We start from the raw sequence: 25,665 nt of genomic DNA on the forward strand, positions 1-25,665 counted from the left end.
ATCTCATCGTGACCTAGATCAATGACTTTAACCTGGACTAGACTGGTGACCTCAACCAAGACTTGACTACTAGTGCTGATTAGGATAGAATGGTTGACACTGACTAGGATCGAAGTATAGGTAACAACTAGGACCACACAGTCGACTTCTAATGGGATTGGTCCTGGTCGGCCCTAGTGGTCCAGTCTCAATGGAAATTTGCCATCCAAACCTCCGACTTTGACTAGGATCAAACTACTAATGTTGTTTGAGTTATTTTTAAATTCAAACATAGAAGCTAAAATTTAAAATTTTACTTAAGTTCTAAATAAAGGATTTTAATATTATAATTTAAAATTTTTTATACCATCCAAATAAAAATTTAGAATTTATAAATTTTAAATGTGAGATTTTAAATTCAAATTCACTCATTCAAATGCATCCTAAAGTCATTGTGATCTTCATAGAAAGTGTTGGGGTTAGCTTCCCATCAGTAATAGGGTTAGTTGAAAAAATTATACTTCTTTTAAATTTAAATTATCTTTCAAATAAAAATATCAAATTATAAAAATACAGTATGATGAACAATTTAGGCCCATTATTTTAAGCATAAAAAATTATTTCTAAATAATTTAAATATTTTATAAAAAATATTTTATCGAGATTTTATTTTTGTGTCTGTTTCAAAAATGCATACGTTGACTTTAGTGAGCAAATTGCGGAATTCATCACTCCAATGTTTCAAGCAAGTGAACACATCTTTGCCTATTTTTGTAAAATTTTTATAAAAAGCAGATATTATTTTGTGCTTAGTTATAATAATAAAAAATAATTATTAGTTAGTTATTTTTAAATTTTATGATATCTTCCTTAATTTTTATTTTATAAAAATGATTTAATATTTAATTATTTTTATGATATCATCACGTATCAGATTATTTATAGAAATATATTTTTAAATTCTAATTATTTTTAAAAGTTTAAACAAATATTATAAAAATTAAAAATAATTTAAAAAATAAATATGTTTATAAAATAAAGTAAAACAAACGTGCCGTGATATCTGTCGCAGCTAGATTGGGGAAAAAATCTGCGGTTGAACTGTGACAGTTGTTAGGGAGAAAGGGATATAATGTTTATTCCAAAACAAAATTCATTGAGGTTCTTGCTCTGGAAGAATTCTAAAGCTCATGATGCTATGTGGGAGCGTTGAAAGTGACACTGATAAAGCAATGCAAAGGTTGATAATATTATCTGAACTCAAAATGGCCGCGTCGGATATCACCAGAGTCGTTGGAAAACTCACATCACGAGTGGATGAATGGAAATCCAAATCCAGGTCTCAAGAGAGAGTAACACCAAACAAAAATGTCTGCCGGCACATTTGGCGCAATTATCTCTCGGGACCTAGATTTGGATTTCACTTTCCTGGCGATCTGTGGTAGGCAAATGTGATATTTATATTATCATAGATTATAGATTTCATATAGATATATCGATGAAAGAACAATTCATATAACCTTATTTTGTTACAGCAGCCAGCAAAAGAAACAAACGTGACCAGGATCCCTTTAAAATACACCGGGATGAATAATTACACAGGAAATTGGTTCATAGGGGCTTTAGTGCAACCCGCATAAATCACCCATAAACATCGTTGATAGAAGAATTTAAGGAAGCAAGCATCATGTCAATTTGGATGCCCTCAGATCTTACTCTCAGGAAAAAAGAAATAACTGCCGACGCAAGAGTCCCCAGGAAGTTATTACTTCCATCTGTCCCCTCATAAGCTGAGAATTTCCCTTTTCTTCAGCAGCTCTTCCCAATCTAACAAATACAAACGCCTCCCGTCCTCCCCCAGTACAGAGGTGGTCCGTACAACTCCAATACAGATTTTGTTTTCCCACGTGAGAACCAGAACTTGCTTTTATATATATATATATATATCGAATTCATTCTTCCTTGTGCTTTAAGAGCTATGTCATTTGTCCAAAAAGTCATCCCTTTTTATATTAGAAACATGTCCCCGGGGATTACTTGTGCAAAGTCTGACGAGTTTTGATAAGAGCAGACTCGCTATTGCTCAATCCAGTACTGTTTTTGAATTCAGCCAGATAACTTCAACCACGGGAGATGACCAACTGGACAGACAAGCATACTATAAGTCAAATAACCAAACATGAATTCAGATCAACATAATGCTGAAGATAAGAATCAGGTTAGATCATCCTCCTCAAGTTCTTTGGCTTTAAGTTTTTCCTTCACCCTCAAAAGAAGCGTCGTCTTCCAAGAATCCTGCACCCCATCATGCAGACGGGTAAACAATGATGCGGGATGGTAGAATTATAAAATGCAAGTCAAATGACCAGAACAAAGTCATATGCTAGCGTCAATAACAACTTAACAAATAATCCAGATCACGATAGTACAACTCAAGTACAATAGAAAAGCATTATATCAGCCCTACTAGCAATAACTAATCAGTAAGTGAAAATTCAATAAATACTTGAACAGACATCAACCTTCTTACCAGCTCATCATAAAAGAATTATTAAAACAACTTCAACTTCCTGTAGAAATGTCTCGCTAGGCACATTGCGAGCTGAAGGACTAGGTAGTAAGCAGTGCTTAAGTCTTGCAGAAATGAGAAACACTATCTAGAAAACTAATTTGACTTTTAAAAGATTGCCTACATGTTTTAGCAGTTAAATTGAGCTGTCATTATATTATGTCTTTCCAGTTTTTAGTTAAGACAGTCAAATCCAATAATTCAATATTGGGCTGTTTTGGCAAGAGTTTTGGAGAAAGTTTCAATTGAATTCCTCGTTCTGGGGAATTAGACATTAAGTGCATGGTAATGAAAACATATCTATTTTCATTCTTTCAAGTGATTAGTGTTATAAAACATGACGAATCAGTTTTGATAAATTTTACATTTCTGTTACAATGTTTCCAAATTTTGCAAAATACCAGCGGGGTCATGCTATCAAATTCCTTGACAACGTCAGTGAACTTTCCAACATCTTCTTCATCAATTGCAGCAGCAATATCCTGCCCAAAGAAAGAATCTGACGTCAGAATGGCATCCAGCAGTCGTGCAAGTAATAAATCAGTTAACGCTAATATCACAAAGGCAATATAATAAAAAAAAATTAAAAAAATAAAGAGAACAATGGTAAAATACTAAATAGTTATTAGAATATTAACTAAGGGACATAAAAGTATCCATATTTTAATCCTACATACTTTATCAACAATATTTGATAATGATGATGCCAAAAACTTCACTTGCTGCCAAAAGTCTGCATTCACGTGTTCCTGTAAATATTGGATCTAATTCCTGCGAAAAAAAAAAACACATCCAAATAATTGAGCAACTGATGAGGTATCCAGTTTAAGATATCAAAGTTCAAATATCTCATACCTGATATCGCTCTAAGGCATTGGTAATAGCAACAACATCCCCTTTACATAGTTGACAGATTCCTGCATTAAGGAGATGTCCTTTAACTCCATACTTCCAACAAATTGTTGTTGAGAGAGTGACGGACAACTTCTTCATAAATATCAATTGCCTTCTGGTGCCTGGAGGTTTATCGTATAGAAAAAATAAATACTCAAGTTCATATAGAAAAAAGCCAAGGAAATAGTTACCTTCAGATTTTTTTTTTTTAAAAAATGTTACTTTAACAGAGCCTGGCCAAACTCAAATACTCCACACTAAACAGAACATTATGGGCAATTGAGCATCACATGAACCAATGATTTTTCCCCTTTGTCACAATGAAAGGTTTTCAAAACAAATTAAAAATGTGAAACCACAAAGTAAAATCTGCAAAACGCACTTGAAAACAGTATGCATGCATATAAAATTTTTAACGTGAAGCAATGCAAAGTTACAAATTGTTGCTAATAAATGTATGCATATTAGCAGGTCACAAAACTCAAGATTCTAGGGAAAAAATTGCTAGAGTTCTGTTGGGATAATATTTCAAATTGATGGATTCCCAAAATCAAACAACCTACAGTTTTTTTTTTTTTTCATTGGACAATAATTGTAGGAGGAGAACAGCACACAAGAAAAAGAGATAGTGCAAAGGAAGGTCACAAGGAAATTCTTCAGTTATAAGAAATTCTTCAGTTATAATGCTAGAAGAGTAAACATGAGGGAAGAAACATTAACCTTCAAAAGAAAAACCAGGTTGAAGCATTTCAATGCGCATTCACAGTAGAAAAGAGATTAAAGTTAATTAAAGTACAAGATCTTACTGTTCTAGCCGAGCAGTGTATTGAGCAACTTTTTGTTTACACTGGTTTGCAGTGGTTGTCACTTCCTCATTTTGAAAAAATCCAGCTGCTTTTTCGTAGTACACAATAGCTTGCTCAACATTCTGTTCTGACTCATACAACTCAGCAATTTCCTATGGGCGCAAATTAGTAAACCGAGTTATCAAGTGTTCGTGCTGATTCTAACAACCTCATTAGATGCAACAAGTTATGAATACTAAGAAATTAAATTCAATGGTCATGCATTCAAACAAAAATAAGGATCTAAAATCTGACATAGCAACGACATGTACCTTAAAATACCTAGCAGCCATATTGAGTCTTCCAATTTCACAGAGAAGATTTACAGCTTGGTCCTTTTAGTAAATAAATACCAGTGGTGTCATGTTATTACATGCTTCCCACCATGTTATAAAAACCCAAGTAGTTTAGGTGATTCTTCAATTTAAAAATATACCATGTCACACATTTTATGACAAAGTAACAAACTATTTACTCCATAAACATGCCAAGATTCTTTTGAAAAACTTAATAGAAAACACATGAGAACTGCACCAAAGTTTCTTCCAGAAAAAATATAACATATAGCAACCATGGACAGGAGATATGCTGGACAGAGTTCAGCCATTAACTGTAAGCATATGAACTGAAATTTACTTCAACATCTGTGCATAGCAAATCAACATCAAAGTATGAACCCATACATAGAGTTATATCCTGTGTATATATGAAGCCAAAGATCATATGATCCTAACATTCGAAAAGCCAAAAAACAAGGCAACAGAAAGTTTGCGAACATTAGTTAACCATGAACAAAGGCTGCAATTTTTTTTATATGATTTGCAATTAAGATCATACAGAGACTCAGAGGGATATTAAGCTAAAGGAAATGGCCTTGGTGCATGTATGTGGAGAACCATCTCAGGCAGAAATCACAAATTTGTAAATTACCATGGTCGACGTAGAGCCTTGAAGCCCAAGAGATTATGAATTTACATCATCAACATGCATATCATTTACATTAGTCTTTTTATAGCAATGTGCAGCATCAACATGAGCTTAGGCGGCTTCATGCTTGCTTTCCAACTACAAGGAAGAAATATTGTCGCTGTCGTAGGTTACGAGAGAAAAATAATGCATGGAACAGAAGTACAACCGGATAAGCCAATCTCCAAAAATGTAATTTAATTACTTACCTTCAAATGACAACTTGCCAGCTTGAGGTATGTTGATCCAGCTTATCCCCTGAAGACCATACTAATAAAATCAAAGCAACAAACAGAAATATTCCTTGACTTGATTCATATCGTGAACAAAATATGAAAATCAACCATCAAAGTTAAGGTGATATTTGGCAAGCGAATACTAACAGAATATGCCATGCAGGCAGCGTTAAGTTAGCAGCCACAATCAAAAGCGGGACTGTTCAGTATCCATATAGTCTCACTATGCATATATCCATATAGTCTTCCTATTTAATAGCATTTAAATAGTAAGAAATTATAACGAAAAGATAACCGCCGATTCTTTCATTGGATAATCTCCCTAAAATCAACAACTTTAAAAGATTTCACATAGTATAACTGCACGAAGGGCAACGTTTTGAAACAACCAACAGTCCTATCAAACTAACTAATCAATTTCGAAGAACTTATAGGAACCCAGATTAAAAATTTACACTTAAATTGATATACATATCACGGGGTCAGTCCTGGAAATCGACATTGGGTCCAAGCCTTTAGTCCAAACGGATGTAATTTAATCCAGAAAACCGGCCAACTAATCTAACAGCAACAAGAGCTGGGAGGGAAGGATACTCCTGATCACCGATAACCACCCAAAGAAATGAAAAATAGAAAATACGAGAAAAAAATAATAGCTAACATTATGACAGAGAAGAAAGGGAGGGGAATGAAATAAGAATAAAGGGGGCAAAAATGACATGATTTGGCGCGCTTGTAGGAATTGGCAGCTTTATCAAAGAGATCAGCAGCATCCTCGTATCTAACCGCTAAGCTTCTTTTCTGCTTTGTTCTCGAATTCCTCAGCCCTTGCTAACTGATCCGCCACAGCTGTCTGTTCTCAAAAAATAATAGATTCCATATTATTTCCCAGTTGCCGGTGAACGGGGATTTCATCCGGCGGCACAAAAACAAAAAAAAAAAACCGCCAAAAATTTGTGTACAAATGCCTTCCTGGGCTGAATTCTGTATTTCCACGTCCACGGCTTATATTGGCCCGTGACCAGAGAACGGATTGTTTGGCCCAGAACATTTGTTTTAGTTTTTATCGTGCAATAATCAACGTTATTGTCTTCTTTGCTGATGCGAGGCCCTACTTGAAGTAACAGAAAAAAAAGAAAAATTGTCAAAAACAAAAAAGCCCAGATCAAATTTCATTGTCCTGAGGAGGATTTGGGAGAGATTCAATGTTGAAGTCTTTTGCTGATATTAATTCACTAGATCAAATGACCATCTTGCCCCAAATTCTCTCCTCCCATGAGAGTTTTTCCAACCTCTTGATAGGTGTTTGCTTCCACAGCATCTCCCCATCAATCGTCAAGGAGAGTGAGTCTGTGTTCGTAAGTGTTGCTTTGGCGTGTGAATTTCGCCACCATTACTGCTGCCACGTTTTAGTGCGAATCAAGTCATTGAATCTCGTTCGCCATTGCATCTTCATTTGAAGCTAGTTCGTTCCAAACCAAATCATGTTTCTTAGTTGTCAAATATTTAGATCTCGTCAAGCCTATTTAGATCATGCCACTTTAATAGCCAAATGTTACAAATCATGCCACTTTAGTTATTGTTCGTTGAGTAATGAGAGACTATTTCGTAAGTTACTTTTCCTTTACCAAGCTCATTGATGACTAGAGGAATCTTATCTTTGAGATGTGACAAACATTTCTCCCATTGCTTTTGCAAACATGCAATCGTTTGGTCATTTATTCAAGTTTTCCCTATTTTGTTTAAATTTATATTAACTAATCATGTGATCCATGTTATTAGAAAGTATTGGGGGTACGTTATGAGTTTTTAACTTATAAAGAACCTCGAGTCCATAATCTTTCATTGCAGCTATTATGACCTTTGCGCTAGGATTTTTTGCATGGAGCTATATTATTTTCTTCAATTTCTGAATGTTAGGCCATTTAATGCCTAGATTTGTTGCCTTGTAATTATGTTTTGAAGCTAAGCCAGCTTGCGATTATTTTTTGCTTTGTTTCTTCTATATCTGTACAACGGAACAATTCATCTGATGGATGAAAATAATCAAAATGTTTTCATGTAGGCTCTACTGTGCTTATATCAATGGTGATCCCTTGCCTTCCTCCACTAAACACAACGTCGATATCAATAATAGGCAATATGTGGCGGCACATGAGCATGGGATAAGCTAGCAAAGACATGCTTTTGTAATACTCCTCAAAATAAAGACAATGATTAATTAGAAACAAATTCAAAATTTATATAACTTGAAAATTAAATGCATAATTGAGACCAAACCAGGATTCTATCCCAAGGAACTCTACTCTCGTTGCTAAACAAAAATGACCTATCACAGAAGAGGGGACTTTCTCTGTGACAACCAAACCTACTATAGGCAGATCTTATAGACATAACAAATGACATCTCCTCAAACCAACAAGTCATAACAGATGGGTGTCATGTTTCCAATAATTTACAATAGACAGAGAAGACACTTAGCTAGGAATCATGTGCATAAAAGTACAAGATGATGATCGCATGCCTAGGTTAAATCAGCCTTATCACTAAGCACAAACAGTGAGTTATAACTCTCACTTGAAAATTTTTTAAACATGCATGCTAAAATGCGCATAGTTTCACAATATGCTTGTGCATACTAAAATTACTAATAACCACCCGTACATAAAATAATTAATCTCAAATACATTAAATAAAGGTCTCCATGCTCAATAGGGGAATAATAAATCTAAACTATTATCCACAACCACACCCAATACACTCTTTCATAGTTAAAAGACTAAAATTTAGAGAGTGCACCCATGATTCCCGGTTTCTATAGCCTAGGGCTAGAGGTCACAATAATTTAACTAAAAGCCATAGATTTGTATCTTCCTTCATGGTCCAACCACAAAAAATTCAATGGATACCTTTTTCTTCTACTTTATCCCTCCACTTTTAGGCCAGGGATAGTGGTTATGGAAGCAGGTATCATGCATCATCATCCCCTTATCCCCTCAGCCGTAAGATGTACCTTTTGAGATCGACAATTACCATGTGGATTTAAGGAACCCAAAACTCAGTAATATATTACCAATCACCAGTACACAGGATTACTCTTATCATACCAAATCATTTCTTTTCAGTATCAAGTAAAATGGAATATATTTTTAAGACAATAGTCCTCCTGGGGTATGGATTGAAACCATTATTTTTAAAATCGGACCGGACCAGCCGATCCGACCGGTGAACCGATGACCCAGCCATGTGTCCGGTCCGGTTTTCTTTTTATTTTATTTTCAGTTAACCCGGGTTAACCCGGGTGACCCGGGATTAACCCGCCCAACCCCTCGGTTAAGGCGGGTTGGGCGGGTTGAAATTTAAAAAAAAATTAATAATGATTAATTAAGATATATATTTATTTTTAACATGATAATGATTAATGATAGGTCAATATGAGTCATAGGGTAAAAAAAATATACTTATGTCAGATAAGGGGATGAAAGAAGTAAAAAGAAATCAAAAAGTATAAATATATATTATATTATATTATTTTTTAATTTGAATTATTTAATTAAATAATTTTTAAAATATATCACTTTCATTTATTATCTTTTATTTTAAAATAAATTTTTATTTCTATTATTTTAACTCATTGAAATTTTTTTATCATTTAGTTAACCTTATTTTAAAAAAATATAGAAATGTTGTTATACTTTATTATTGTTAGAATTATTGTTATATGTTATATGAGATATTAAGACTTGGATATGTATGAACGTATTGAGAATTAATACATTTTTTATTTAAATTATATTATTTTATTATGACCGGTCTGACTCCGGTTTGGCCCCCGGTTGAACCCATGACCCCTGACCCCTGAGTTTGGCCGGTTCAATGACCGGTCCGGTTTTCAGTACCTTGATTGAAACAATGTGCAATCATTTCAAATCACACTCATATCCCCTTATAGTTACCTATCATAGCATATTTTTATCAAATGTATACATGGGTAGATAAACATATTTGCCCAAATCAGTTTTCTAAACCACTTTTTGAATCCAAGTAACTTTAGTACAAATTCTTAATTTTTCAAATATTAAATCACATTTGATAGAACAATATAATTTCAATCTTTTTCTAAAGTGCCAACATCAATATGTATATTTAAATATATTTTTTCAAATTTATATAATATATATCATAAAATATTAAAATTGCACTCAATCAATATTTATTCAATTTGATACCAAAAGCAAGATTCGTACAATGATAATAATTTCTATAAATTCCCATGTACATTTAAGAATTACATTCGCTTGCATATGTCACAACAAGAATTAAATTTTGGTTACCCCAACCCTTTAAGTATAATAGAGCTAGCCAGAACCACTTCACACAGCCAAATAATCTCCTCGCCATGATCCAATGGTAATAACTCTTGCTACTCAAATGCCCACAATGCCCACAAGGCCTAAAATAACAACCACAGGACACAACATACACACATCAGTATCATAATATTGTTCTTCTAATTGTCATGATCATTTAAACTATTTCATCAAAACCAGTTGATCAATTCACACCCATTTACTATCATTTAAGACAAATTTACCACTTAATTCCAAATGGATCATTTTTATGAAATTCTCGAGTTCAAAATGTTAAAACTAAAACAATTGGAAACCCAATGAAATTCTGAACATAGCATCTTTAATACCTCAAGTTTTTGATTGAACAAATTTTCAAGCCAAACAATTATCCAATCATCTAAGTTGAAAATTATAAAAAAATTGGATTAAATATTCCACAAAACCAAAATTCAACATAATCTTTGATCCAACCATAATTCCCCAACAAGCATAATCAAGTTACTCAAGTCAGTTAATCAAAATTCTCAACCATTGAATGCTTAGAAATTCAACACTGCACTTATAACAACTTATGGTTTGTCCAATTAACCATAATACTAAAATATTCATCAATCAAAACCCCAAATAAAGTTAGGAAAGGCTTGACATCACCTCTTGGAGCTAGAAACACTCTCCAATCACAAGAATTAACTAAAATAATCTCAATAAATCCCAATTTCTACCAATCAAAATGAAGAGGACGGAGAGAAATCTGAGTCCTATAACTTATATTTGAGTTTGAAAGCTTTAAACCTCATTATCTTTTATCCAAAAACCTCAAACCTTCACTCCTCACATTGCTCTTGCTTCTCCTATGAAAAACCCATGATTTTTGCTCTATAAATTGCTATTTGCATTTTCATCTACAGGCAATTATGCCTTCATAGATTTCATCTGTAGACGAATGAATTTCACATTTTGACCAGCTTACATCTAGCAAGCGAACACAATTTCACCTATTTGTTGTCCAACCACAAGAGGATGACCTAGGTTAAACTTGTGTTCGCTGGCAATCAAGACCAAAACTTTCAAATCTTACCCTAATTCACCCAAAAAAAGCAACTAAACTCTTAATGAAATATTTAGATCAAGATTTAAGACACTGGGGTGCAGTGGTGGAGCCACATTTAATTGAGGGGGGGCAAATACACCCTTTCAATTTGGCTATATAGTGATGGATTTAATATTTTACACAATCACCCCTTATATATTTATACTTTATACTTTTATCCTTAACTAATTATTTGAGATCACTCAACTCCTTATTAAGATTTAAATATATTAATTACAAATTTGCCAAACCTATAACAATTTAGTTTAAGTATGATGAATTTTAACACAAAATATTAAACTCTTACTATACATGAGACAACCTTCATAAAAAAATCATTATTTACCTTTTAATTAACAAAATCAAATCCAAATTGTTCACAATGATTTTTTTCATTATTTACTTTTTATTTCTTGCTCAACAATATAATTTTAAAAAATGAAATCACAAAGTACTAATTTTTTTGTAATTGTTTTTCACCTTTATTATTGTAATGTATATAATTATTTTTAAATTATTAAATATTTATTTTTATAATATTAATATTTTTAAATTAAACCACACCTCCTAGGGTCCTAGTTCTGCCACTACTGGAGTGTCAAAATACTTTTTAAGAATTTGAAACCATGAAAAAATGAGGAGTTTTTGTCTTGAATGCTTTAAGTGACATAGCAATTTCACCAGAATTGTTACTGCACCCAGTTTGCCATTTGATTGAGTTTAATTAACTATAACTATTTGAGCCTTAAGTTTAGATTTCGTCGGCTTTATGTTAATTAACCACTCAATATACTATAACTATAACTCTGAATCAAATGCTTAGGCAGGAACCAGGTCCAGCCACTTGAAAATGACACAATCAATATCTATAATGATGGCGCCGCGCCGATGTCATTGTACTTATCCTCTCGTTACTTAAAATATATAAATATATCTTAAAAAAGAATATATAAATATAAATATTTCTCTTCCTTTTCTCTCACTCTCTCAAACCTGCAAAAGGGGGCCCTTACTTAAGATGGGAAAAGATCGCCTTTCAAAGGAAAATTTGCATACCAAGAAAATCAACTTATTTTTGTCTCGATCAAACTGTATGACAATTAACACAGGTTAAGATTGTATATGTTGCCAGATATATTGTACTAACAATACTTGTTTAACAGGCTGCCTCTGCGCATTTTATACAGTGAAATGTATTATTGTTTCTAATTTGAAAACAAAATTTAGTAAAAGCTGACAATAGACTGAAAAAATATAAGAAAATGGCTTGTTTTTTAATACTAGGCATGTTTCTTCTATATAATATATTGAATGGAAATATGGAAAGTGAAATAACTCGTTAATAATTGAAATAGATTCCAGCATTATTCTCCATCATTCGTATAACTACAATATAGGGCACTCACAATTTTCACTTGAGGATTGGCTCCGTGTTTCCAGACAAATACTTTTTTTGTTTTAATTACGAACACATGAAGAAGAATTACATATAAAATGTATTGTAATTTATTTTATGTACAATTTATGAATGATATAACTTTTTTTTTTCCAAATTTTATTAAGTTTAATTACCTAAAGGTAAAACATGTTGGATTTTATCATTTATAAACGATAAAGTAATCAGTTTCCTTTTCATGTATATTTTTTTAAAAATAATTAGTCTTAACGTCTATACAAATGCATGAAAAAACACAAAAAATAAATTAACAACTATGCTAGCTATATCAACATCAATGGTAAAACAATACCATCTAAATATTATTGTTTGTCATATAATACTTTTTCGAGCTCCATTCAGAGGATGGGAGGCTTGTATTTAATGTATCTTCAAAACCCCAGGGTAAGATCACAGCGCAGGCGGGCATAATATATCAAGAGAGATCCCGCCGGCACAGAACAGATCAGAAGACCTTCTCGTCGACGCGTCTCCATTAATAGGATAGGAATATGAAGCTCGAGTCAGACAACACCGGAGACAATGTCCCTCTCCTTGCGGACACACAGAAGTCGGCGGCAGGTTCAAATTCACAAAACGGGTCAATACCGGGAGCGGTGTTCAACATCTCAACTACCATGATCGGTGCCGGAATCATGTCGATTCCGGCGACGATGAAGGTACTGGGCATAGTTCCGGGGTTCTTGATGATCGTCTCGGTCGCGCTCGCAACGGAAATCACGGTGGAGTTCATGCTGAGGTACACCGGCTCCGGCAAATCAATCACGTACGCCGGCATGGTGGGCGAGTCCTACGGCAAACTGGGATCACTGGCCGTGAAAGTATGCGTCATCATCACCAATCTAGGCGTCCTTACCATCTACTTGATCATCCTGGGTGAGTCAGGCCTCCTTCGAATTCTGCAAAGAATATCTATCCATGGAACTTTTAATTTTGATGTAATTGGAAGTAAATAGTGCCGCGTAGTGTCGGGTTGGAAGTGATTTGCGGCATCTCAACAAGCTAATTAGGCGGGTTAAATTCTTTGTTGGTTACTTGGTTGATTGGTTTAGACTTTAGAGGGTAGATGCAGAGAAAAGTGAAATGGAATTTTTTTTCTTTTTCTTTTTTAAAAAAGAAAGATAAAAGGAAGAATAACCGGTCCATAGTCCATGCCATAACGTCGGCGTTTTCCGGTCAACTATGGGCGCTTTTTTTCCCCTTCTAGTGAAAACCCAAAAAATAAAGAAAATCTTATTATTAATTTATTATTTAGGAATTGAATCATGAGCATAGGTCTCTGTGAAATAAAATAAAAAAAAAGAGGGATGGGATAATTATTTTTAAGAAAAAAATATTTTAGTTTATTTCTTTGTTTTTATTTTGCTAGAATGCATAAAATTCTTGAATTTTAAGGCAGTTATATAACCCCTCTCATATTTAAATATTTAAAAATAACTTTTAGATCTTTAATTTTGTTTTTTTAAAACTCTACCATTAATTAATTATATGTTACATTATTAATAAAATTTTTCATGTCAGATTAATGAGATACACATAGCATGTGAGATAAAAAAATATTTTTATTAATTTTTAACATAATTTAAGATGTGCAAAATTATAATGTTTATTTTTAACATGCATGATGATGTTCTTATTTTTTTAGCTAAGCAACGTTGTTCTCAACTTCTGCTCACTGTTATCACAATTTACACAGTTTAAGAAAAAAATATAATTTTATTATTTTTTATTAATTAAAATAGTCTTTTGACAAGATAAATGACATTTTAATTCTTATAAAAAATATAATATAACTTTTATATTTTTTTTATTTGCTTAAATAAGGTACCACATAAGTTTCTATGTGTCTTTTTTTAATCTGATAAGGCAAACTCTACTAATAAGATAGCAGAGTATTAAACGGTAATGGATTTTGACCCCAAAAAAAAAAATTAAAAGAGTTAATTTTAAATATTTAAAAGTGATAAAGTCACGTGTAACTGCCTTGAAGTTAATGAGAATTTTTATGGATTTTAGCCCATTTATTTTGTTGGGACAGTGGCCGCGATAACCTTGCTTTGACGCTGCGATGGCTGCACCCATCAACGGGCATGGGATTGCGGTCAATTGGGGATGAGGAGGGGACCGACAACCGAGGACCGCGCGGCATTCACATGTCCCAAAATGGATTAAAGTAACAATGATTAATACAATGATTTTTAGTGATAAAACACGATAAAGAGGATTGGTAAATGGCAACTTGGCAGGAGACGTGCTGTGCGGGAATGCGTCGAAAGGGGGAGATGAGGTGCACGTGGGTGTCGTGCAAGAATGGCTGGGCGTTCACTGGTGGACCTCCCGCCCTTTTGTCCTTCTTTTCCTCTCTCTCTTCATCATGCTTCCCCTCCTCCTCCTCCGCCGTGTTGGTCTGTACCTTTCCTCCTCTTCTTTTCCTTTTTTTCTTCTATTTGCTGAATTAATTTGTCTTACACCATCTCGTTTAAATGCTTTACAGATTCTCTGAGGTACAGTTCTGGCATATCAATTCTACTGGCATTGGTGTTCGTCGCCATAAGCTCGTCCATGGCCTTTTACGGGATGTGGTTCGGCAAAACCCAACCTATGAGAATTTTTCCTGATTTCTCTCAGGTGTCCATCCTCGATGTGTTCGCCACCATCCCTGTCTTCGTTACCGGGTTTGGTTTCCATGTCAACGGTACCTTCGGATTGTCATTAACATTCCTTACAAATACACACCCATTAATCTGTATGCATCCAAGTTAATGACGAATAATATATCACATAATATTAATAAATGAGTGGTTTATGTCTTCATCGATCAGTTCATCCAATCAGAGCAGAGCTTGGGAAAGCTGGTGATATGAAGATGGCAGTGCGAGTTTCATTGATAATCTGCGTGGCCATTTACTTCGCCATTGGATTCTTCGGATACCTGTTGTTCGGAGACTCCATATTGACGGACATGCTGGTTAACTTTGACCAGAGTTCCAATGCCCGCGCGGGAAGGTTGCTCAACGATGTGGTGCGGCTGAGCTATGCACTCCATCTCGCGCTGGTGTTTCCCGTCATGAATTATTCCTTGAGGCTCAACATACATGAGCTCTTGTTCTCGGACGAGAACCGACCTGATCTGGCATCCGACACTCCTCGATTCCTGTGCCTGACGTTGAGTTTGCTCGCCTTCACCTACGTGGTAGCCGTAGCTCTTCCAAATATATGGTATTTCTTTCAGTTCTTGGGCTCCACCACCATCGTTTGCCTCTCCTTCATATTCCCTTCCGCTATCATTTTAAGGTACTGATAACTGATTTAGGCTACCTTTATTTGTCCAAATAATTAAATAAGACTGCTCATCATTTCGCTTTGCGTGCTATATGGATGGCTCCGCTTTGTTTAGAATATTTGGCATGTGTGTTTGAGGGCAGGGATATATATGGTATAGCGACCGCGAAAGATCGAGTCATGGCGATTGCGGTGGCTATTTTGGCTGTTGTGACGAGCGGATTGGCTATTTGGACCAACTTGTACGGCTGAACTGCACACCCTTCCACGTTCTGATCGTGAGAAAAAGGAATTCATATAATTTATTTGTCATTTTAGCTTTTTTACTAACTACATGTGTAACTGTAAATTCTTAATGAAGTAAGAACGAACAAATCCCCGGAAACGTCAACGAAGAGATATAATATATTTGGGCGCCAGTAGAGTTATTCACGTCGCGTCTACTTAGATAACAGTGTCAATGGTTCGGTTACTTTTTCTTTCAATTAAGTCGGGATTGTTTAATATCACTTGATAACCGGAGCATGCGTTAATTCTCTGCCAAGAAGAGAGATATGAGAATTCAGGAGTAAGGCGCAGAGGTTCTGGTCGAATCCAGGTTCAAACTTCCGATTTTACTGCGTATTCGGGAATTCATGGGTGGATCCGTGCGCCCTAATGAAAACTTTGATATTGAAATAAAGTAAAAGGAGTACTTAAATTTAAAAATATTAATATTAAAAAATTTTAATTTCATATTAATGTTCTTACAAAATATTTGTTTGTCATTCTCTGTAAAATTAATTTTGTTAAGTCAAATAATTAAATTGTCCTTAAAATTTAAAATAAATAAAAAAGTTAGCCTCATTATTACCAACGCCCGGCCTCCAAATTGCTATTGGAGACCTACCGCTGGCATGGTCGATTGTTATTAGTAATACTTTCATTTGAGGATAGTTGATAAAAATGGTCAAGGGAGGATGCTACCTAAAGGTCCCGATGGACCAAGCCACTAAAATCATTTAATTATATATGGCAAAAAAATATGTACTTTTTGCTGATAATTGAAAAGATAGGTTTAATGGTATAGGTATATAAATAATATGTATCTATTCAGGTTTTTTATAACAATGCATTTAAAATTAACAATAATACAATAATATTTTAACAAGTCAAAAAAAGAGATAGAATGTGACCTTCGTCAACAAATATCCATTTTAATTTTAACAACAACACATTTAAAATTAACAATAATCTATTTAGGTCTTAATATGTTATAAAAACTAATACAATGTGCATAACTATACAAGTGTAATAAATAATAATTTTATGTATTTTTATCCTTTTAATTTAGACTTTAAATATTTATTTGAGACTAATTGAGTTTAATAAAATATTATTTAATTTTATTAGTCAATCTTTAATTTTTAAATTTTAACTATCTAAATCTTTGATTCTAAAATATAAATAATATCCTTAATATTTTTAAAAGTTTGCTGTTTAATTTTATTTTATTTGTGCATATTTTTTAAATTTAATTTAAAGGAAATTGATGAAATTATTTTTGATAGAAGGGTATGGACAAACTTGAAGATCAAGTCAAAAATTAAATTTTAAAAATCTTATTTATATTCATTTTAGGTTTTTTGTGTACTTTTTAATTATAGCTGTTAATGATAATTTTGTCATTTTATTAAAGTATTAAGTTTTTATATACATTATATATAAAGAGAGCACTGAGCATGACTTTTGACTTGAAAGGGGGAACAGAATTGGGTGGCGGAAATAGGAGGAAAAAGAAACAACAGAGGTGGTTGCCCTTCATCTTCTTCTTTCCTTCAATTCTATTCATCGATGGCTTCTCATGCTTTCACACTGTTTGTTTTTTAATTTTATGAATAGTTAATTATTTTTTTGTATGATGAATTACAAACCAAGATCCTGAGCAATAATTAGAGCATTTGATTTGTAGAAAAGATTTATTTTAACTTTATTCTAACTTGCTCTTCTTATCTTTATCTTAAATTTCATGCTTTAATTGTTATTGCTAATTAGAGTAGCTCTAGTGTATGATTTTTGAATTATATATTTTATTTGAGGTTTTGCTTGCTATAATCAATTAATATGGTAATATAAGAGTAATTTGATTTGACTTGAGTGTTGCTCATACTTTATTTCTGGTGTGGCTAACACAGAACAGTTGTTAATTTATAACTTAATTTTTTATTTAATCCTTGGATGATAATATGAGAAATATATAATAAAATTAAAATAATAATATTAAATAAATTTAATTTATTTTTTAGATGAGGAAGATTAAATTTAGATGATTGAATTAAAATTATTACACTGCTTATACTTGGTGATTTTCTTAGTTAAATTTGCTTTAATTATTTAATTTCAATTTAGTTTTTTTTAAATTAATTTTTTCATACAAAATTTTCTATTATTTAACTTTTCATAATTTTAATTCAAGTCGTCAATATATTGACTTTTTGAAAGACAACCTAAGTTACGCTTCACTATAAAATATAATTTTTATTAATTTTGTTGTTATTTGACAGTAGTATCAAAGTGTTAGTCCCTGATTGGTAAGAATCTATTCAGTTTTTTACAACAACTCATTCAAAATTAATAACAATTTATTTGAGTTTTAATAAGTTAAAAAAATAAATAAGATAAATTTAATTATATAATTGTTAATTAGCCTTCAACAAGTATCTATTCAAGCTTTGAATATAAACATCAATACATTCCAACTTCAACAAGTACAATGTATGAAGTTTTAAAACTCTTAATTTATAATTGATCATATCAAATTAACAGGTAATATAAGTAAAATAACAAGTGTGTTCTAAAATTAATAATACATGGTTGTGTTATAAGTTATTTAAAAGCTTGGGTCATGACACACACACACACACACACACACACATATATATATATATATATATATATATATGCCATGTATAATTAAATGAGCTTGGTAGCTATCAAACTTTTTCGGTGGCCAAAGGGTCATTGGATTATACCCGCTTGCCTACCTTTACTAATTATCTTCCAAAATATAGGATATTTGATGTGTGTTAAATTTTTTTAATTATACACTTGTTTTATTGAGTAATAATGTTGATGTTTTGAATAAGTTAAATGTCACATTTATTATATTCAATAACATAATTGAAAAGATGTGAAAATTTTAGGAAACTAAAATTTTAACTAATTTTTTTAATTAATACTAACTTATATTATGGTCAAAGTAATAAGGAAGAATGACAATAAAACTTCAAAAGTATAAATTAATTACAATTAAGTTCCCAACAAAATCCAAATTACAAACTGATTATTATATTTAAAATTTAAATATCATATTTTCCATTAAATTTTTTAAATTTATAATTGTTTAAATTGATATTTATAATTAATTTTTTAAAAAAATTATAAAGAACTTGAGTGATTTTTTTTCTTTTTTGGAACTGCCGTTCTCCCGAGTAATTTGCAACCAAAGGTGAAGGTCGGCATTAATTGCAGCTTTAAACCGTGAGACGATGCGAGGAAAGGGATAGGCAACTCTTGAAGATACAAGACTAATAATTCAATAAGAGCACACTCGAGATCAGAGGGAAATATAAAATATTTCTGCTTGGGCTAAATTGAAACGTCATGTATAAGAAGCCATAACCAAAAGTGAGTTAACTAGTTGAAGAGTTAGATCCAATAAATAATTTAAATAAAAAGGTCAATTCAGATTCTAAAAAACTAACTTAATCACATAAACACAAGTCTTCGAACCTCTTAGGTCTCAGAGCCACCATTCATACCATTGTTATATAAAACTATAACTTTAATGGGCCCTCAAACCTCAAATTTGGTGAAGACATGCCCATTATTCACGAGCATTATGGAAACACGAGCTGGCCATTAAATAACAAAACGTGTTGTGAATAAACTGTGCAATTAATTTCCAGATTTCATAGGAGTAATTGTCGTAGCTTATACATTATAAAAGGAGGATTAAGTCGCATAAAGAAAAGATGCAAAACATTGACCCAAATATTGAATTTTTTCACATCTATATGTATAGTTTTAATTTCATTTTCAGTCTTGTAATTTTTAACACTGTAATCTTTTAACATTAATCAAACACATATTATTTCATTCTATGTATTAACATGTTTGGAAATGTATTGTTATTGACGAACAATTCCCACTAGAGTTGTTTAGAATAAAAGGAAGGCCACCATCACGCAGAGTCGTCACCGTCATGGTTGGGTGCAACTGACTCATGTTTTTCATGAAACAAATGCAAATTAAAAGGAACTAGCCAGGAGAAAATGAAAAACAAGGTTAGGTCAAAATTGATGTCTTGGGTGTCCTTGCGTGGGTGGATAGAAGTCCGAAAGCGTGCAAAAATTCGCCAAAAAGTAAACCACACCTTATTATGAAAATTCTTTTTCACGGTTGCCAGGTGGAGCGGTGCAGTATGGAACAATGTCACCTCGCTCACGTCTTATTCTTAATCTAAAAATAATAAGATTTTAATTTATAGATTCATCCACTTTATTATATATTATTTATTAAAATTAAAAAAATGACTTCTTTTACATGATGATGCTTCCTCCGGTCTCACTCACAAAAAGTCTATTTAATTCAATCTATAAATCATATCAAAATTTAAAAAATATTTTTAAAATTATAGTTCATGAAAAAAATAACATGGCATCATTTTTTATATTTATTATATGAAGACATATTTAAAATTTTACAAATTTTTATTTTTTTATTTTAATATTAATAAAGTTGATAAAAATGACTTGTAAAGAGGATGAGAAAAATAAAAGTAGCAACACCAAAAATTATTTGATGTGCTATATATATATATATATGTATGTATATATATAATCGCACATAATATGCATTCTTCAATCATTCAACCATCTTTGAGAGGCTATTTCTCAAGTTTGGTAATTCACAGTCTATTTTAATGTAATTCTAAGTTAATTATGGTGTTTAATAGTTGTTATTAATTTTTAGATTAAGGTTTAATTTTATCTTTGTATTTATTTTTTAGGAGTGCTGGCCGCTGGGCATCCTATACTTTTGAGTAGGGTGATTTTACCTTAAATTATTTTTCGAAAAACAAAAACTCCCTTTCATTAAACAACCATTAATTTTTTTATTTTCTACTGACATGACATGTGCGTGAGGTCCACGCACAATGACATGTAAAACATAACATGTCTTTTGATGTTAATTTTTTCCTTAACTTTTTTTAGAAACGTTAAGCATCCGAAAATTTTTTTCTCGAAGCGCTGGACACCCTAAAATCTTGTTAAAATAAAATTGAATAAATATTGTTAAAATATTAAGTATTTTAATATTTCATAATTTAAATATTATTATTTAAAATATTACACTATCCAATTTAATATTTTTATATTATTTTTGTTAGCATTTTATAAATTTATAGATGACTTCTTATTTTTATATATTAATTTTTGATCTTCTTTTTGATACTGTATCCAAATCATTACATTTTTGTGCGTGTCGGAACTTATTTATATTTTTAATATTGGTTAAGTTCCTTAATTTTTTGATCAACTAATGATTTTCCTCTAAAATATTGCATCACCCAATTTAATATTTTCTATATGTCATAGTGTTAATAGTAAAATCATAAACATGATAAATCAGGACAAATAATGTGACAACAAAAATACTTATTTAAAAAATATTGCTTATTTTATTAATATGTTACAAAAAAGTTATTTAACAAGAGAAAAACAGAGAGATGAGAAAAAAAATTCCTTTATTAACTTGAAGGTTCATTTGCTTCATTTTTAATACAAAATTGTAAAATATCAAAAATATTAAAATATTAAATTGGGAGGTGTAACATTTTAAATAGTAATATTTAAATTATTAAATATTAAAATATTTAATATTTTAATAATATTTATTAAAGTGTATGTTAATAAGATTTCAAGATGTCCAACGCTTCGAGAAAAAAATTTTAAGGTGCTTAGCATTTTTAGAAAAAAATTTATAGATAAATTAGCACCAAAAGATATGCAAGTATGTCATTGTGTGTGGGTTCCACGCACATATCATGTCAACAAAAAAAAAATTAACAATTGATTAATTGAATAGAGTTTTTTTCCTTTAAAAAATAGTTTAAAAAAATTATTTCACTTAAAATTATAAAGTGTCAACTATTAAATGTTTCTAAAAAATAAATATATAAATAAAATTGAATCTTAATTTAATCTTTTATACAGGTATTCTGCGTCCTAAAAACTTTTATGAAGCCGCCTGACTTTAGATTCCGATCTTATCCGTACCATATTGGCATATTGCCTCATAGATAATAACATTTTGTATTCATTAGTTTAGACAAAAATGTATTTTTCTTCCTTTATCGTCTGAATAATGCTAAAGTCCTCATTATTTCCTTCCCTTTGAAGGCCATGTAAAATTTACATAGGCCCAGGGACAATTCCATTTCCATTTTTCCTTCTCTGGACCACACGAAGTCACTCCTCGGCCAGAAAAAACGCCCCATAAGTTCGCCGCCCACATGTCGCCGGCGGCCGGGGTGAGCGTCCCCCTATTGCCGGAAAGAAAGGGAGCTGCTAAACCAGCATCGGTTACTGGTGCAGTGTTCAACGTTGCTACGACCATAGTGGGCGCTGGAATCATGTCCATTCCGGCGACAGTAAAGGTTGTGGGTGCGATTCCGGCTTTCGTGATGATTTTGATCATCGCTATGCTTGCCGAAGTATCTGTGGATTTTCTATTGCGGTTTACACATCCCGGCGAGACGACATACTCCGGCGTGATGAGGGAGGCATTCGGGCCGGCGGGCGCAGTGGCCACGCAAATTCTTGTCATAATTACCAACTATGGATGCTTAATTATGTACTTGATTATTATTGGTAAGAATAAATTTACCGTAGCTAATTGGAAGCTGTTCTTTTTTCTTTTTGTCAGAATTGGAACTCGGAGGATCTTGATCTCGGCATTTTTAGCTAAACCCAGTTTTAGTATTTTTGTTTCCCCTCTCCAATTCAGCGAGATTTCAAGGGAAAGAGCATTAAGAAATAAAGAGAGTTTTCAGTTCCCGCAGACCCTTGCACGTTTCCAAAGCAGACCTCCCCCCCCCCCCCCACAAAAAAAAAAAAAAAAAAATCAAAGCCATAGGCTTGAAATGAGTCCAAAGCAGACCTGCTGCGAAGCCAAAGGTGTAGACGAACTCGTAGCTAAGGCCTATTATCAACTCCTTCAGACACGGAGTCAACAGAGCCCAAATTCAATTCCGTCACTTTAGACATGAACTAAAACAAGATCATAAATTTGTTTCTCAGTCCTAAAGCTGTATAGCATAAAATACTTCGACGTTGAGATTATATAGGCCGATAAACGGTTTGTAAATTTATGCGGACCATTGAATTTGATAATAGAACATCATAATGCAGGATCTTGACGCCGCCTGAGAATCGTGGAAAGCATTTAATTAATTTAAATTTAATTGTAACGTCATTGTTTATAATGATTCATTTCCTTTCAATTTTTTGATGAGAATTGATCTAATATATGTTTGATCCAAGGTTCATTTTTTGATTGTGGTTGGATGATATCTTTGCCCCATATCTAAATATCAACTCATCCTGACGTTCAAATAATATTTGATGTACTAAACAGGGATGTGCTCTCTGGAAAAGGTGAAGTGCACTTGGGCATATTGCAACAGTGGTTTGGAATTCACTGGTGGAACTCTCGAGAATTTGCTCTACTTGTCACGTTGGTTTGTGTCATGCTTCCACTGGTCTTGTACAGACGAGTAGGTCAGTACACTTATATCACGCTTGGGTTAAAAATTATGGTCTGGGATCAGATTTGAGAGCATGGCATGCTTTCTTGTATTTCAAATGAAGAGACTGTGGCATAATTCTCACAACGTGCCTTGTTTTTTGGTCACATTGGCTGGTTTTGCTAGAGTCTTTAAAATTCAGCTCCGCAATATCTACTGTTCTAGCGGTGGCATTCGTTGGTATATGTTCTGGGATGGCAATAGCTGCTCTCTTCGCGGGCAAAACACATATCCCAAGGCTAATTCCACATTTGGACCAGCAGACTTCTTTCTTTGATCTGTTTACTGCTGTTCCGGTCATAGTCACAGCTTTTACATTTCATTTTAATGGTATATACTTGGCTTGCATTTGTGAATTTGCCCGCCCCTTCACTACATGCCTAGAAAATTTCTGAGTTTACATTTGGTTGTATTTGCAGTCCATCCAATTGCTTTTGAGCTTGCAAAGCCATCTGAAATGATGACAGCAGTTCGAATAGCAATAGTGCTTTGCGCAGTCATCTACTTCTCAATAGGCCTATTTGGCTACCTTTTATTTGGGGATTCAATCAAGTCAGACATTCTTATCAATTTTGATCAGAATGCCAAGTCTACCATTGGTTCGGTGCTCAATAGCTTGATCCGGTTAAGCTATGCATTTCATATTATGCTAGTGTTCCCTCTCCTGAACTTTTCTTTGAGAACCAACATAGATGAACTCCTCTTCCCCAAGATGTCTCAGCTAGCTACCGACAGCAAGAGATTTATGGCCGTCACTCTGGTGCTGCTAATCTCCAGCTATCTTGCTGCTATATCAATCCCAGATATTTGGTACTTCTTTCAGCTTTTGGGATCAACATCTGCGTTAAGCCTTGCCTTCATCTTCCCCGCTGCTATTGCCCTGAGGTATATATCTCTATCTCTCTTCATCTAAGTCCATTCCCATTTGGTTGGGTCGTCTACGAAGCTTTGTCTAATTTTCTTTGTTCTCAATTCAACGGCAGGGATGCTCAAGGTATATCGACCAGAGGGGACAAAATCATCGCACTGATAATGATTATCCTTGCTGTGGTGACTAGTGCGTTTGCCATTTTCACCAACATATGCAATTTTCTTCACAAGTCTTAAGTTGGATTTTCTCAAGTGTTCTCTTTTCCTTCTTAAGTTTTATATGGGGCAAAGAAATACTAGGACACTACATTTAAGTTTTGATTAGTGAATGATTTAGAGAATGGGGAAAACCTTGTTCAGTAGTCGGGGTGGTTGTTTAGTTGTTTAGGTTTATTGAAGAATTGAATGTACATTGTGGAATAATTCAAATATTTTGAGTATTACAAGCATGTAAAGCATCAAACATCTCATATAGGTAGACGTTGAGCATACTGTTTTAAGACTTGAGTAACCCGGATGGAAGCTTATAAAAGATAGATCCCTGCGTAGATCTATTTTTGAAAAGCATTTCTTTGTATTTTATGCTTCAGTTGCTATTTTTCTTATTTATTTAAACGTTGATTATTGTCTCGAACTTTGAATAACTAACACCTGCATGTTAGGGTATAGGGGCGGAGCTAAGAGATTTTAAAATAAAGGGTCAAGATTAAAAAATATATATATTATAAAGGTTTTATAAATTTTAGGGGGTTGAAAGTTGTAACATCTATATAATACAAAAAAAAAATTAAAAAAAATTGGGAGAGCCACGGCTTCTGTTGGTCCCCTTGCTCTCCGCTACTATTAGGGTATATAATATATATATTTAAATTTAAGCTTTTAAAAACAAAATGAAAATAAAAAACACACATTGAAGAACAGAAATAGGAAGTGTTTAAAAACATTGACTTTTTTACGTGATTTAGGAACAATAATATTACAATAAATATGATTCTTGATCTTTGAGATTAAAACGTGTAAAAATACTTGGTGAGGGTTACAACATTCTTATAGCTATGCTGATTTGTAGTCTTAATTTAGCTAATGACTTATAGCTACTTTAGAATACGCATGCAGTTAAATTTTGAAAAAAATGACATTAAGGACCTTAAAAAAATTTATTGCATTCAAGACCTAAACAAATTTAATATTGCTTTGCAAGCCTTGGGGCCCTAATTACAATATTTTTTCATATCAAAAATATATTTTGCCGTTTGTTTAATTTGAATCAAAAAAGC

The 25,665-nt window shown here is 32.8% G+C and overlaps 2 protein-coding genes and 1 pseudogene across 4 annotated transcripts; 2 read left to right on the top strand and 1 right to left on the bottom strand.

Moving 5' to 3' along the window:
* Nucleotides 1–1,474: 1,474 nt before the first annotated feature.
* On the bottom strand, nt 1,475–6,818 carry LOC129300531 (alpha-soluble NSF attachment protein 2-like; annotated as a pseudogene).
* A 5,748-nt stretch (nt 6,819–12,566) lies between these two features.
* Nucleotides 12,567–16,123, top strand: LOC129300532 (amino acid transporter AVT6C-like). 3 transcript variants are annotated; one of them, XM_054939100.1, is made up of 5 exons: nt 12,567–13,263; nt 14,634–14,792; nt 14,882–15,082; nt 15,210–15,681; nt 15,808–16,123. In XM_054939100.1, the coding sequence occupies exons 1-5, from the start codon at nt 12,879–12,881 to the stop codon at nt 15,827–15,829; spliced, it is 1,239 nt and encodes a 412-aa protein (XP_054795075.1). In that variant the 5' UTR covers nt 12,567–12,878; the 3' UTR covers nt 15,830–16,123. The 3 variants fall into 3 exon arrangements, with proteins under 3 accessions (XP_054795075.1, XP_054795076.1, XP_054795074.1); XM_054939099.1 differs by having other exon boundaries at nt 12,570–13,263; nt 15,813–16,123; XM_054939101.1 differs by lacking the exon at nt 14,634–14,792 and having other exon boundaries at nt 12,568–13,263; nt 15,813–16,123.
* Nucleotides 16,124–22,067: 5,944 nt separating this feature from the next.
* On the top strand, nt 22,068–24,888 carry LOC129300533 (amino acid transporter AVT6D-like). The gene is made up of 5 exons (XM_054939102.1): nt 22,068–22,583; nt 23,349–23,492; nt 23,645–23,848; nt 23,938–24,403; nt 24,502–24,888. The coding sequence occupies exons 1-5, from the start codon at nt 22,226–22,228 to the stop codon at nt 24,623–24,625; spliced, it is 1,296 nt and encodes a 431-aa protein (XP_054795077.1). The 5' UTR covers nt 22,068–22,225; the 3' UTR covers nt 24,626–24,888.
* The last annotated feature ends 777 nt before the right edge of the window (nt 24,889–25,665 follow it).

Source organism: Prosopis cineraria, unplaced genomic scaffold (assembly GCF_029017545.1).
Source record: "Prosopis cineraria cultivar Desert tree isolate PC_DT_omini unplaced genomic scaffold, ASM2901754v1 PC1635, whole genome shotgun sequence".
Lineage (NCBI taxonomy): Eukaryota > Viridiplantae > Streptophyta > Magnoliopsida > Fabales > Fabaceae > Prosopis > Prosopis cineraria.